Source organism: Fundulus heteroclitus, chromosome 3 (genome assembly GCF_011125445.2).
Source record: "Fundulus heteroclitus isolate FHET01 chromosome 3, MU-UCD_Fhet_4.1, whole genome shotgun sequence".
NCBI classification, from domain to species: Eukaryota; Metazoa; Chordata; class Actinopteri; order Cyprinodontiformes; family Fundulidae; genus Fundulus; species Fundulus heteroclitus.
In genome coordinates, this window is record NC_046363.1 from 30,796,049 (window position 1) to 30,810,514 (window position 14,466).

Consider the following 14,466-nt stretch of genomic DNA (forward strand, 5'->3'; position numbering starts at 1 on the left):
AAATCAACACAGTTTTACCTTATCCTGCATCTGCACAGCACTTGGTATACTCTTTCTGCTTTGCGAAATCCAAAAGAGTGGGTAAGTCTTTTTTTTAATAAAACCATTTATTTTTTATTCCAGTGATCTCCAGAATCTCTAAGGTATAACATTGAGAATAAGTTGTAAGCACAATTCAAACGTTTTTTTAAACCATTCAAGATTCAGGAAAAAAATGTAATACAAATGTGTATGAGATAACTACTCCAGATGGTGAGAAACGTTACGAGTCAAAGCTGAGCATAGAAAAACAAGTAGAGTTGAGACTGATGTTTCTGTCCACCAAGCGCTTTCATTTCTCCCAGGGATGTTTTTTTTTTATATATTTAGTAAAAGCTATTTCTGCTTTTTTGTCAATTCCAAATTCTCACTTTTGGTATTATAATTTTTTTGCAGTTTCACTGTTGCAAAAAATATTTAGGAATTCTGCACACATGTCGAGCAGCTTCCTAAAAAAAAAAAAAATTACTTTGTTTATTTAAATGACATTCAGCAGAAGTTTTTGTAGCCGTCTGCAGACGTCTTAAAAATATATGTCACAATTTCCTTGACACACTCATCCATTCCCACTATAGCTTTATGCACATCTGTCCAAAGTGTAAGAAGATTCAGTTCCTGAATTTTTTGACTTCTTCTTTCTAGTCCCTTGTGGTTTGGATAAGTGTGCACTCCAAAGTTTAACTGATGTTTTTATGAGCTGCGTGTGCTCTTGGATGATTTCAGTGGTTCTGCTGCCTGCCTGTTTTCTGCAAACATGGACTCAATCACGACAACCGACGATTACTATACTGTAAGTAGTCAGTTTAAAAATCCTTCTGCAATTGTTTTAGCTTTGGTTTAGTTTTGCTTTAATCAATGAGATCACTCCATTTAAACATAAGTAATTTCTTTGCATAGAACACAAATTGTAATATTGGCAAGCAATGTCCTTCAGCAAACTAACTGAGGTGTGGTGTTCTCTTTAGGATGATTATCCTACAGATTATTCTGAGAGGATGGTCACACCGTGCCACCAGGACCCCGTCTATGGTTTCGCCAAGAAATATTCCCCTATTGTGTACAGCATAGTGTTTGTCCTGGCTGTCATTGGCAATGTCATGGTGCTGTGCGTGATCAGACGCTACAGAAACTCCCAGAGCGGCGGAGCCTGTGCCTTCTCTCTGACAGACACCTTCCTCCTTCACCTGGCCATTTCTGACCTCCTGCTGGCCTTCACCCTGCCCCTGTTTGCAGTGCAGTGGGCCCACGAGTGGATGTTCGGCGCAGCGGTTTGCAAGATCTCGGGTGCTCTTTTCTCCTTGAACCGCTACAGCGGCATCCTGTTCTTGGCGTGCATCAGCTTTGACCGGTACCTGGCTATAGTTCACGCCGTCAGGTCCGGCTGGAAACGCAACACGTGCCACGCCCAATTTGCATGTGCAGCCATCTGGGTGATGTGCCTCGGCTTGAGTGGAGTCGACATCGCATTCAAACAGGTGGTTGAGGTCGCTGTTAAAAACAATGAGAATCAAAAATTGTGCATGTCTTGGTTTCCTGGGGAGCGGTGGCCAGTGAGCTTGCATTTTGTCAGCGTGAGTCTGGGTTTTGGTCTTCCACTGCTCATCATGCTCTACTGCTACATCCAGATCTTCAGGTCTCTGTGCAATGCCTCTCGTCGTCAAAAGCGCAAGTCTCTCCGTCTCATCATCTCCTTGGTATCTGTGTTTGTCATCTGCTGGGCTCCTTACAACTGCTTCCAGCTGGCGGACAGCCTGCAAAGGCTGGGTGCAGTGACTGTGGGCTGCCAGTTTTTAAACGTGGTGGACATTGGGACTCTGATTACCGAAAGCGTGGGGCTTTCACACTGTGCCCTGAACCCTCTGCTGTACGGCTTTGTTGGGGTGAAGTTCAGGAGGGAGCTGATGAAAATGTGCAAGGAGATGCTCGGACGGAGAGGGTGGTCGGAAATTGACAGGTTAAGGGAGAGAAAATCTAGAAAGAGCTCAGGATCTCTAACCTCTGCAGGAAGTGAAAATACTTCCTACTCTGTCATGGTGTGATATCTGTCAAAGATGAGAAGATAAGTGTAGATGTGGGGTGTGAAAGGGTTTTGAAACACAGAATCTTTGCAAAAAGGATGTTCTCACAGGAAAAAGATGTATGTTTGTATATGTAAGAATGGTGCTTAAATGTCAATGTTGTCCACTTCATCTTGTTTTTTCTTTTTTTCTTTTACTGTCAATACTGTAGAACAGCATGAATTGTACATAATACTATAATGACACAGGCTGATGTTGTTATAAAGTGTCTCTTGAGGACGTGTCGGATTATGCGCCCCATATTGAGAAATATGAGGATTTCTTCACCCTTCGTAGCAAAACCTTGTTCAGCAATTTGATGGCTGACCGCAACTTCATTACTCAGAATCCTGTTACATTTATGAGTTAAAATACATTTGTCAAACAATTTTTCAAGAAATGTTTTTCATTTTAATGTCAGTAGAGTGTGATGAAAATGAAACTTTGTGTTGTAAGGAGGAAATTAACCAGGATTTTGTACATGTTAAATTTTTTTGGTCAGTTTTTTTTAAATAAATGTTTTGATTAAAAGAAAGTGTCTTTTTCATCTGTGTGGTCTGACTTTGATCAGCTTTGACTGAATATATCGAGATGATGTGCAAAGGCACTCCCCTCAGTTAATGCAATTGATGTTATGACAAGACATTAAGACACATGTGGATGAAAGTTTTACAAATCATTTAGTCAGCACACAATCTTATTTTTGTTAAAGGTTAGCCTAAGATTACCCATCAGCTGAATACTATGACTTGTCAGCACTTAAACCTAAAGCCAAAAACTAATGATATATCAGCAAAAAACAACAACAACAAAAAAAAACACCTTGTAGGCATAATATTTTTGCAGAAATATAAACGCATTGTCAGCAAAATGTTTCTGTTGCAATTCATGTATGGCAATTTTTTCTGAAATGCATCTTCAATGTTTATGTTAGGAATATAATACATGTAATGATTTTATATTAGACATTTGATCATGGTGCATGCTACATTTTTAAGAAACATTTTTCTAAAAAAAAAAAAAAAAGAAAAGAAAATCTATGAAAGGTATAATGGCAGCTGTTGTGGACAGTGCGTTTTGATTTTTACAGTGCTGTGTTTTAAAATGTGCAAAATTGAAAGTCATGCATAAGTGTAAATGTAAAGGATGTACTTAGTAAATTGTTCAAACATGACAAAGTGATATTTCTAAAACAGGAAGACTTGTCAGACTCAGTGCATCATCCCATGGTGATACAAGGCCGGATTTAGGAGCGTCTGGACCCCTGGGCTAGAGCCCGTTTTGGAGCTCAGTCCTTGTACGTTTCTCCTAAACAGACAACATAATCATATTCAAAAAGCCATGTATTGGTCATCAACACAAAAATCCAATAAGATAAAATACTTCACAGCCATATAAGGTTGCCCTTTTTTGGCAAGCTATTTGAAACAAAAAAAACTGACAACTGTCCCTTTAAGTTTTTGATTAAATATTTTCCATCGATGATTTTCAGACAGACAGAATGTTGTTGTTTTTTGTTGTAGTTTGCTATATATACATAACAAATGTGTTATAAGTGGCATAGACGACTCAGGCTTCTTAAGGTGTTGCTTGGGAAAAAAATAATCTGTCATCTTTTTTTATAGATAAAAAATAAGTGATAATGACACCTAGTGGATAAAATCAGAACAACACATACACAATGCCTTTCAAGAAGACCAGCCATTTACCCAGCGATCCTTCCACAGGACATGTATGTGATGTATTCTGTTCTATTTATGGTCCACTGCTCTTACTGACTTCCATGTTTACAGGTTGCTGCTCTTCTACCTAAATAAAATACCAAATGCTGTGCTTTGTTTTGGGAACCCTGGGAACTCTCATTTTATTGGCTCAGGAACCAGGAAGTAAACACAGGCTGCACTCTGAACTGAAGTAGTTCTGCACCGTACCTCTGGGTTTGAAAGGAGAAAAACTTGACTAAGGCTTGTTGATGAGGAGGACTGATTGTTTATAGGGAATGTTACTTCCATCCGGGGTGACAAGTGAGAATGATTTAGATGAATTTTACAGTTAATATCTTACTTATAGCTCCTTTAAATACCACCCTTTCATAAGATGAACTGTCGCTGCATTAAGGTGTGTACAAGTACCTTATGGTCTTCCCAACAAATTGGAAGTACTTCAGAACGGGATCATTGTGCAAACTGAAATAGGCAGCCATGAGGCGGCAACAATGGTGGTGAAAATATGGAAAAGGACGTTCTTAGTGAGAAAATACAACAAACCAAAAAGCTTCAATATTTGTAGGGCAGCTGTGTTCAAATGTCTGTTATTCTGATGCTACTTTTAGAGAATTTAATGTATCTGCTTTAAATTACATTTCAGTGCAGCCCATCTAAAAAATAAAAATAAATAAAAAGGCTAAGAACATTTCTGTTAGTTATTTCAACATGGTCTCTCCAGAAATTTGGTATGGCAAAGGCATAGACTGTCAAAAAGCATGAAGATTGCATAGCTATCACCATATACCCCGAGTCTGCAGCCTTTAAAATTCAAAGACCCATTTTTATCCTCAGTCCAGCTGAGTAAAATTCATTTAGATCCACAGATGTTACATTAAAAATGAGAACTTATAATTTTTGGTCAGCAAAGTAGGAGGGAAAGGTGTCCATAGGCGGAGAGAGAAGAGAAAAGGCAAGGGTTTGCGACCAAAAGTAGGAACTTTGAAAGTTAGAAGTATGAAAAGCTAGAGATTTGGCTGACGTGATGCAAGGAGGAAGATGGACATCCTGTATGATCAGGAGACCAAAGTTAACAAGGCTAGAAGCTTAGGAGCAGGGTTCAAGCTATTCTACCGTGGTCTGGATGGCAAAAGAAATGGTAAAGGACAGAGCCGGCCCTAGCCATTTTGGCCGCCTAGGTGAAAATATGATATGAGCCCCCCTCCACACACACACACCGTCTCCCGCACACCCTAAGCATTTTAGAGAAACCTCAGGATACTATATATCATGTAGCATTTTTCTATAGCACACATGGATAAATACAGCTCCATGTTAGATACAAATACCAAAACATAAAAACAGTATTGATAAACATGTGGTACAATTCAATTCAAATTCACTTTATTCCACCAGCCTGACACAAATATAATATAAAGGCAATAATGCTCAGTAATACTATAAAATACAACACATGCAAAACATACACAAAATATGAGCTCTGCAGTGACACTGAAAACATATCTTATTGAAAAAAGCTGCAGCATAAAATGAGAATATGATAAAATGAGAGCAACCCAAGCAGAGATCAAGGAGGTGGAGGATTTTATGTACTTAAGGCCAACAGCCCAGAGCAACGTTGTGTCAAAAAGAGGTGAAGAACTTTGTCTGTATGGTTTAGAGATGGTAACACTAAGGAAGTGACTGGAGGTAGTGCTGAAGGTAGCAGAATGAAGTTAATCGGGGTCTCTGTAGGAGTGATGAGGATGGATTAGGTTCGGAGTGAGTAGAGGGACAGCTCATGTTGGATGTTTTGGAGGTAAAGCCAGAGAGGCCAGAGTGAGATGGTTTGGAAATGGGCAGAAGAAGTACAGCAAAGGTTGAGGCTGGAACTGCCAGACAGGAGGCCCAGAGGAAAACATAAGCACCTAAATACATCACAGACTTGTTATCAGTGTATCAACCCTTCAGACCACTCAGGTCTTCTGGCTCCAACCTACTCTGCATACCTAGAACCAGAACCAAACATGGAGAAGCAGCATTTAGTTTCTATGCTCCACTTATCTGGAGCACATTTCCAGAAAACTGTAAAAGTGCGGAAAGCCTAAGTTCTTTTAAATCAAGATTAGAAAAACACATTTGTTTAGGATTGCCTTCAACTAGTTAAACTGTTTCTGAAACATCTTTAGTTCAATTTTGAAGTCCAACTGTTTTTAATATTTGCTTTTGGTTTCCATTTTCCCATGTTTTATTCTGTCTCTACATTTTATTCCAAATTGTCTTTATTCTATTTTTATTTTCCTATATTTTAATCATGTGAAGCACTTTGCATTGTCTTTGTACTGAAATGTGCTATACAAATACATTTGCCTTGCCTTGCCATAACAAATTCATGGACGGAGTGAAAGAGCACATAAAAAATTCTCGAAAAACGAATCCATTTATTTTATCTTTAGTCACACTGTTTAGTCTGTAAATCACTGATTGGCTTTGCACCTAAATAAATTACAGTGTATCAACCCTCCAGACCAATCAGTTCTATTGGCTCAAGTCTCCTCTGCATTTCTGGAACCAGAACCAAACATGGAAAAGCTTTTAATGCTGAAGTCTGTGACCCAATTGTCTTATATCTTCACCAGCAGCTACTATTCCACTGCGAATGGGCTTTTCTCTGTAATGTTTTTCATTCTTATGTTCTATTCATACACAGCCCTATGAATTGTCTTGTTACTGATATGTGCTATACAAATAAACTTGCCTTGCCATGAAGGTAGTTAGATGAAAACAGATCACTTCCTGTGGTGAACCCTGAAAGGGAAAAGCGGAAAGAAGATGATTTTTGATAAATATTAACAAATATTATTTTTCTATTTCTGTTTTTGAAAAAAAAAAAATTATATAACTGTAAAAAAAATACTATGGGTACAATTTGTTCAATGGTATGTTGATATTAGCGGTGAAATCTGTAAAAAGAAAAGAAGCACATAGTTTCGAAAGTAATGACAAGAAAAATAGATTACAAAAAAAAAAACGTGTGTTTTTAGTGTGGTAATTCAATGCAAATATTCCATGAAAGAAAATTCTAAAATGTGCATTTGTGATTAGAAATATATGCAAAAACATTTGTTGGTTCTTCATCATTTTTAGTCCGTTATTACAAGCCATTGTGGAAGGACCTTGCTATATACTGCTATATACTGCACAGTCTATAATGAGACCACAACATGTATTTACTAATTGTTTAGAGAAGAATACATTTTTGAAGTCTTTTTGGAACCTAGAAAAAAAATCACACATTTGTAAAGGCAACCTTTTATCCATGCAAAGAAGATTTTTTTTACCCTGATATTGAATGCATTTAAATATGCAGCGCAATTAGTGTCCATAACAGGCAATAGCAGCAGCTGGGTAAACATTTATTGCCTTACTCAGATTATCCCTCACTTCAAATCCCCCTGCAATCACTTAAGTAGTCCTGTTTTATATTTAAGTACATTTCGCTTAAAATATTGGAACTGCCCCGCTACGCAGTGTCGACTTTCGAAGGGACAAATATTTGGTTTTCATCAAATACAATAGCTCCCCCTGGGGGGAAATAAGTGTTGGTGCAGTATCGCATTGTTGTTATTTTCGCGGATCTAGTTGCTCGTTTTATTACAGTAGGCTGGCAGGAAGGCGGTGGAAGAGGGGAAGAGACATGCGGCAAAGGACCGCAGGTCGGATTCGAACCCGGGTCGACCGCGTCGAGGACTAAAGCCTCCTTATATGGGTCGCGCTACCCGCTGCACCCACAGTATAGCATGTTAACGTCAAGTGATGTCAACGCGGAAGTTGGCGGAAAGTGAGGGATGGTTACTTCAAAATAATACATGAATTCCTTAAGAGACTTCCTGATATATTGTTATTGTTGCCATTTTATTAAGAAATATATTTTATAAGAAATATATTTTATAAGAAATATATTTTATAAGAAACGTTTTCTGTTTTGGGTTTTATAGCTTTCATGTATGCTTTTTGGTAAACATAATTAATTACAGAATTTATTTTGAAAAAACAACTCAACACGTTATTTCGTGTCACTTGGCAGACCGGGGAACAAAACAGCAAATTGTTTTGTTAGTCATCAATGATCCAAAGCGGCAAAGTGAGAAAAACAATTAAAGCCTGTGCTTGTTCGCCTTAATTGGTCACTTCGAGATCTGCCTCAAAGACGCACAAAGTCCAGCAGGTGCGCGTTTTTCTACGTCAGTCTTTCTACGGTGTTTTCTTCTTTTTTTTTTTTTTTTTTTTTGTTTCTGCAGATCCACCCCAGACCCAATTAACGGAAGGTTTCGTTTGGAGAGAAATACTACTGATCGCTGACGTTTAATCGAGTCGAGGAGACATTGAAGGTCCGTGCGTATTTTTTTTTTCTTTCAGCCAGACTTGACAGGCGTTTGACAGCTGCTGCGTGGAGTCAGACTGAGCGGCGTTTTATTTTCACCATCTATCCGTGTCTCCCTGGCTGCACATTGTTGCATTTTTGGTGCAATCGCTTAGGCACGGAGGTGAAGCCTCAACAGACTGCAGCGGAAACCCTCTGAGTGGATGTTGGTAAGTGATCGCATTTATATTTGAAAGAAAACTCTCTAGACTATTTTTAAAAGGCGCTCTAACCACTTTGCATTCAAGTCTCCGCATATCTCATGCAAATAGTCGAAGCTGCAAACATGCAACTGGTTGTAAGCTTAGCAGCACTTTTTTTTTCCCTTTTTTTTACCAACCTGCACACTGCTAACTTTAATCAAACAAGTTGGGTTATGGAGTAAACTAACTGACTTGGTGGATTGTAATTATTCGTGGATGGATTTCCACTGCAGGATTTCACAAGACATGTCGTTAAAAAATACAGACGAGGAAAAAAGCTTTTTGCGTTTGTGTTGATGACGTCACACGAGGCAAGACGATTTGAGCTGATCAGCTTGCTTCAGTAAACACTATAGCGGTCATCTGACTTTTGAAGTTTTTGAAGTTTTTTTTTTTCTGATGAATTTGAGTTTCATCCCAGGCTTGCTTTGCTCCTCCATAAAAAAAATAGCATTATAATTAATGTTGAAAAATATATAAACAGAAATATGATTTAACACGTGAATAAACAAGGGGAAAACAGTAAGAAATATAAATGGAGAGGCGCAAAATCCTTATATCTTATATAAGGTCATAGGACTTATGTGCTCATAGACCCTTGGTTTGGGGGGATAGATTTTATCCTAAATAAATACTATTTTACAAAAATCACAAAACAAAATGAACACCAAACTTTGACATGTTGCTATATAGTTGATAAACCTTATTTAAAGTCACTTTGATTCTTCTTTCAGAAATATTTGGCCTTGAATAATTCAGTGGGTCATAAAACTTTATCTGTGACTAAATGGAACTGGGTTTTTTCACTTTCCCAACTTCACTCTTGCATCATAGTGACGGTTCACCACGTGAGCTTTGTGTGAGTCTCAGCATGTTGATAAACTGTCAGTTGGGTTTCCCAAAGGTATATTTTTAAAAATGTTCAGCTCTGCTTAGCCGCTGTTGGTGCAAAGAGAAAGAGAGAGAGAGAGAGACTGGAAAGTATAAAAGCCATATCACTTCTGAATTCTCTATTGTTTCTGTGTCTCCTCTGAAGGCTACAATGAAGGTAACTCTGGATGGATTTCTTAATCAGAGTGACCCCTATGAATATGAAGACTACCAAGGAGAAGAGGAATCTTTTGGCAGTGAGGCAGTGTGGATTCCACTTCTGTACTCTGTAATGGTGATTGTTGGCCTGCTGGGGAATGGCCTTGTCCTGGCAGTCCTTGTTCAGAAGGCTCGATCCTGGAGCGTATCGGACAGCTTCTTTCTCCAACTAGGTGTGGTGGACATCCTGCTGCTGTTCACCTTACCCTTCTACGCTGCTCATGCCAATGAGAACTGTGGACTGTGCTCACCGCCTTTCCTCAGGATGTGTGGAGCTATTTTCAAGGTAAGGTTCGGGGGAAAATATCAGACTGAAAGTGAAAGGAATGTGTCTTGTGAAAATTACTTGGCTGCAGCATCTGGTTTTGTCCTGTTTAGGAAAGGAAAACTGTTATCAGCTAGGCTCGCTGCTCTGGAGACATGAGCTCCCCTTAATACGTCTAAACGTTCCAGGTTTTGTTTGGGAGATGCAAGTAAAAGAAATTAATTATTTTAGTCAGTTTGTTGATCTAGCTCCAACTCTCAACAAAGATTGTCTCAAGCCTATTAGAAAGGTCTGATTTATATCCCAATAGACACATCACTTACATAAATGTAATTACATCATAAGTTAATGTTAAGCTATTGATCACAAACATTATATACGTGTAATAGATGTGGTAGTAGCAGCCTTAGCCTGTAGCAGTAAAACTGCAGAGGTAGCTCAGGATAAGATAAGCCTCTCTAAATCTAAGCTTTATCAAAAAGTAAAGCTTAAAGTTACTCTCAAGGTAAACCTGGACAAAAACTGGGAGCTGATTCTAAGACGGTGAGCCTGATACCTGAAGGATCTGCCTCCCTTTTAGATAAACCTTGGGAACAGCCAGTAAACCTGCAGTCTGAGAGCAAAGCTTTCTTTTTTTAGATCATGGGGACCAGTCAGATCTCCTATAAACAGTGAGATGGAGATTGATTATCAAGGACTTTTTTTAGAGGAAGAATTTCAGATTATGTTCTGGATTCTTTAGAGAATCAATGAGGAGGGGCTAAAGTTGGAGAATTGTGTCTTCGCTTGAATTCTTGCAGAATTTTTGCTAAGATACAGACTGTCCATATATTTTATTTTAGAGTTTACTGATAATGCCTTACAATAGTCAAGCCTCATAGTAACAAATGCATGGACTAATTTTGGCAGTGTTGCAAAAGTGATGAAAACATGTCCTAAATGTCTTGGTCAAAGATCTCTTGCTTTAAGATTTATCCTTATCCCTAATGTGACCAAACTGAAATCTGTCAGACAAATGTTTTCTAAACTAGCTGTCTCTATTGATCTCTTCAGCATGTTCGAGCCTCTGTAAGAGAAAATGCTGATGGATTGTATCAAATGCAGATATAGTATAGATAAAAGTCCATGAGGCTATGCAGATATCATTAGTGACTTTTATTTGTGCTGCTTCTAAAATTAGAGCATTTATTGGGAGATTTCTTTTTGACTGTATTTTTCTTTTTCCAGATTAATATATACGTTGGGATCTTTCTGCTGGTTTGGGTCTGTCTGGACCACTACCTGTCCTCCACGGATACTTTCAAGTGCTTCTGCCACAGAGACAGCTTGGCCTTCATGGCCTGGCTGCTCATCTGGGCCGTCTCTATTGTGCTTACTGTAATCGACTGGAATTCTCTCAAGACTGCGGCTGATTCAATGCCAGGGAAAGCCCTCTCCGCTCACAACCCCCCCGAATCTGGAGTGGACTGGCAGCTGGTTTCACGTGCACTCCACCTTGGAGTGGGCTTCTTGCTGCCTGTTCTGGTCCTAATTGTGTGCTGCTCTCACATCATAGTGCGATGCAGATCCAATAGCCAGCAGAAGAAAAGACCCGTTGTGCTCATCATGTCTCTGGTAACAGTTTTTCTACTCTGCTGGATGCCGTACAACATCACCCTCTTCATAGACACCATCTGCTACACATCTAAGGACATTCTGAGCAAGTTCTTTTCAGATCATATTAGTTCTTTGAAAGCAGCTGTGAAAATCACCTCATCTGTAGGCTGCATCAGTGCCACCCTCAGGCCCCTGCTCTATTTTTTCCTTTGTAGAAACTTCCGGAAAGTATTATTCAGCCTTCTTAAATGTGCTAGAGTTGAATGCGGGAGCTCACTGTGGGAGCTGGGTGTGGTCGAGGAGGCCCCACATGACCAGTGTCAGTCAGAGGAGGAGATGAAACAAATGACGTGCTCACAACAAGTTTAGCCTGTTTGATCATGATGGACAAAAATACCCAAATATGACTCAGACATCACCTGACGGATACCCTGCACAGAGAGGGGAATTTGTTAATGCATAAGACTGTTTTGAGAACGTGGAAAATCAATATTTATATTCTCAAGAATAAAAATAAAAAAGGGAAAATACCACATTGTGTAACAGTGTTACATTAAACGTTTGACGTTATTGTTGCACATAAGCTTCTTGTTTTGAATGAACAAGTATATCAGTCTTTTTATATCATATTTTGTTGTTGTTTATTAATTAATAGAATATATATTTTTAATATGTACCAAGTATGCAGAAGTGTCATTTACATGTTAACCAATTATAGTTGCAATTAAGAGTATTCATCCTCCCTTTTGAAAGATATTGCAGTGATGTGGATGAAGGAAACTGACAATAAATGGCAAAATATTTTATGATACATATGAGTTATTTTGATTTAACTGCAAAGGGCAAATGAAATGTAACTATTGACACGTGCTTTGTTGGTCAACCTTCAACGTCAGTATTTTGTCAAGCCTCCTTAAGCTTTTATTACATCATGCTAACCTATGTTGCAACACTTCTTGACTGCAGTCTTTGCTAGTTTTTCACTTTGAAAAACCTTCTAGCTCAAGGAAGTTTGATTGCATCTGGTGAGCATTCCTCTTTAAATCTCAAACATTATCAGTCAGATATAAATCTTGTGCGTAAGATCACTCAAGTATTTTCTCATATATTCTTCTGAGCCACGCTTTGGTTGAATTGAAGATGTGCTTCTGGTCAATGTCTTGCTGGAAAACCAAATGATGACAAAGGCTTGATTTTTTTCAACAGAGAGCAACAAGTTCCTCTTTAAAATGACCAGGTTGTTTCCATGATGCTGGGCACACATCACAATTATGATTCCTGCTGTGCTGAAAAACAGCCACACATCATCAGTCACCTGCCTCAAGTCTTTACCTTTCTTCTAGTCATAAGTCCAGCCTTCTGCACGCCAGGCTTATAGCTGGTCCATGTGTCCAAACAGTTCTGGCTTAGTTTTATCGGTAGATTGAGCTCTCTTCCTGAACTCTGTAGTCTTACCCAGATACCTTCTTGCATGTGCTAGTCAACTTTTGATCTTCCTTGTAGTTAAGAGACGAGTGGATCTTAGGACTGGGCAATGGCATCTGTTCTCATCCATTATAAGTCTAGTTGCCACTAAAACCCTTGTACCAGTCTTCACCAGGTAATCCTGGAGGTGTCTTCTTTGCTGTTGATAGCCCTTGATGAAATTCTGGCCTGGCAACCACAGACAGGCAGATCCTCAGCTTTTTTTAAAAATCCTTATAATGCTCCTAATGGTGATTGTCAAGAGATCTTACACCCAAGCCCCCTTCAAGTGTGATTAAAATATTCTTGTCAGCTTTTGCTTTGCTCCGCTTTGTCTTTGCCGTGTTTGCAACTCACCTTGAATGTGCATCACAGTTGCAGTAAATAAAGGATCATTAAAGAGTTCTCATAGACATAACTGTGTTTTATCTCCATCTTAGGCCATAAAAGTGCTCAGCAAGCTTAAAAAACAACAGCATTGTGTGGGGGTGTAATACTTCTGGCAGAGTTTACTCACTAATACACAAGTTATTGAGGTTTTTGTCGTGATTTTATGTATCATTTTGCTCTTTGCAGAAAACTTTCATTGAAAAAAGACTTAGGTGGTTGAATATTTCTGATTACTACCCTATGTGAAAACTAGCACCAGAATCTATAAGCTATTTTTATTATCTGTGTTACTTCCACACCAAGTCTCGCTTTGTTATACTTAGTCACTGTGGGTTTGAAAAGCTTTAGCTTTTTGTCTCTATAAAGCCAAATGGTTACACCCAATAAACTGTTTCACTTTCCTTTTATGTTCTGCTTTCTCTTTTCTTATCCAGCAACAGATAATTTCCAGGGTTTCGCAATCCTCTGTGTTAATGACCGCAGTGCTGTAGGGGGAATTTTATGTCGGATTAGCACGTCTCCCTGCTTTTTTCTCATCTTGGATTAGTTGTTCTACTCATCTGAGAAAAGATGACACTGATGTCACTTGTCAGGTGACAGAAACCCCAGCCGAGAGGCCAGGGGTTTGGATTGCGGTGTTGCTGCTGCAGCTTCATTATAGTGGATCTTTTTGTATGTTGGAGAGGACTGTGGTGTGCTTTGTGTATGAGGCCAGAGTGAAGTGGGAGGAAAACACAGAGACTGGAGAAGAAAAAAAAATGTGTCTGAAGGGAATCAAAGGAACTTTCGTGAAAAACAAAGTTCTTTATAAATCCCCAGACCAATTTGCGTGTTATGGCCTGCAAGTCAAATCTCCTGTTTTCCAGTCCAGTTCACATCGACTTTAAAAATAAACTGAAGTAGATGTTAATTACTTCTGGAAATTTTACTGTAAAATCACTTCACACAGGGAGGGAAACATGCCTTGATATCTGTTCTGCTTCCTGTTTTTGGCGTCTTACTCTGTTTACAGTTAATGGCGGTGGTCAGAGGGCCCGGTGGCGCCGTTGTATGGCAGTCTCGCCTCTGTCAGTCCGCCCCAGGGCAGCTGTAGCTAGTAACATATAGCTCACCTCCCGCCCCAGGGCAGCTGTAGCTAGTAACATATAGCTCACCTCTGTCAGGGTGTGAATGTGTGTGTGAACGGGTGAATGACTACGACTGTAGTGTGACGCGCGTTGGAGGTCGTCAAGACTAG

At 39.2% G+C, this 14,466-nt stretch overlaps 2 protein-coding genes across 4 annotated transcripts; both read left to right on the forward strand.

Annotated features, from left to right (window-relative positions):
• cxcr3.2 (chemokine (C-X-C motif) receptor 3, tandem duplicate 2) lies at nt 1-2,627 on the forward strand. 2 transcript variants are annotated; one of them, XM_021308333.2, is made up of 3 exons: nt 1-81; nt 763-829; nt 1,005-2,627. In XM_021308333.2, exons 2-3 carry the CDS (start codon nt 794-796, stop codon nt 2,076-2,078), a joined length of 1,110 nt encoding a protein of 369 aa, XP_021164008.1. In that variant the 5' UTR covers nt 1-81; nt 763-793; the 3' UTR covers nt 2,079-2,627. The 2 variants fall into 2 exon arrangements, with proteins under 2 accessions (XP_021164008.1, XP_012737411.1); XM_012881957.3 differs by lacking the exon at nt 1-81 and having other exon boundaries at nt 596-829.
• A 5,226-nt stretch (nt 2,628-7,853) lies between these two features.
• On the forward strand, nt 7,854-13,636 carry LOC105939682 (C-X-C chemokine receptor type 3). Of its 2 annotated transcripts, XM_021308318.2 has the most exons (5): nt 7,854-7,943; nt 8,101-8,190; nt 8,339-8,392; nt 9,462-9,800; nt 11,007-13,636. In XM_021308318.2, exons 3-5 carry the CDS (start codon nt 8,387-8,389, stop codon nt 11,742-11,744), a joined length of 1,083 nt encoding a protein of 360 aa, XP_021163993.2. In that variant the 5' UTR covers nt 7,854-7,943; nt 8,101-8,190; nt 8,339-8,386; the 3' UTR covers nt 11,745-13,636. The 2 variants fall into 2 exon arrangements, with proteins under 2 accessions (XP_021163993.2, XP_012737405.2); XM_012881951.3 differs by having other exon boundaries at nt 7,855-8,027; nt 8,101-8,392.
• The last annotated feature ends 830 nt before the right edge of the window (nt 13,637-14,466 follow it).

Excerpts from the sequence above, each read along its gene's own strand:
- cxcr3.2 (XM_021308333.2), top strand. The coding sequence starts at position 794 with ATGGACTCAATCACGACAACCGACGATTACTATACT. Across the intron at positions 830-1,004 it reads CAACCGACGATTACTATACT|GATGATTATCCTACAGATTA; the intron begins GTAAGTAGTCAG and ends TGTTCTCTTTAG.
- LOC105939682 (XM_021308318.2), top strand. Across the intron at positions 9,801-11,006 it reads TGTGTGGAGCTATTTTCAAG|ATTAATATATACGTTGGGAT; the intron begins GTAAGGTTCGGG and ends TTCTTTTTCCAG.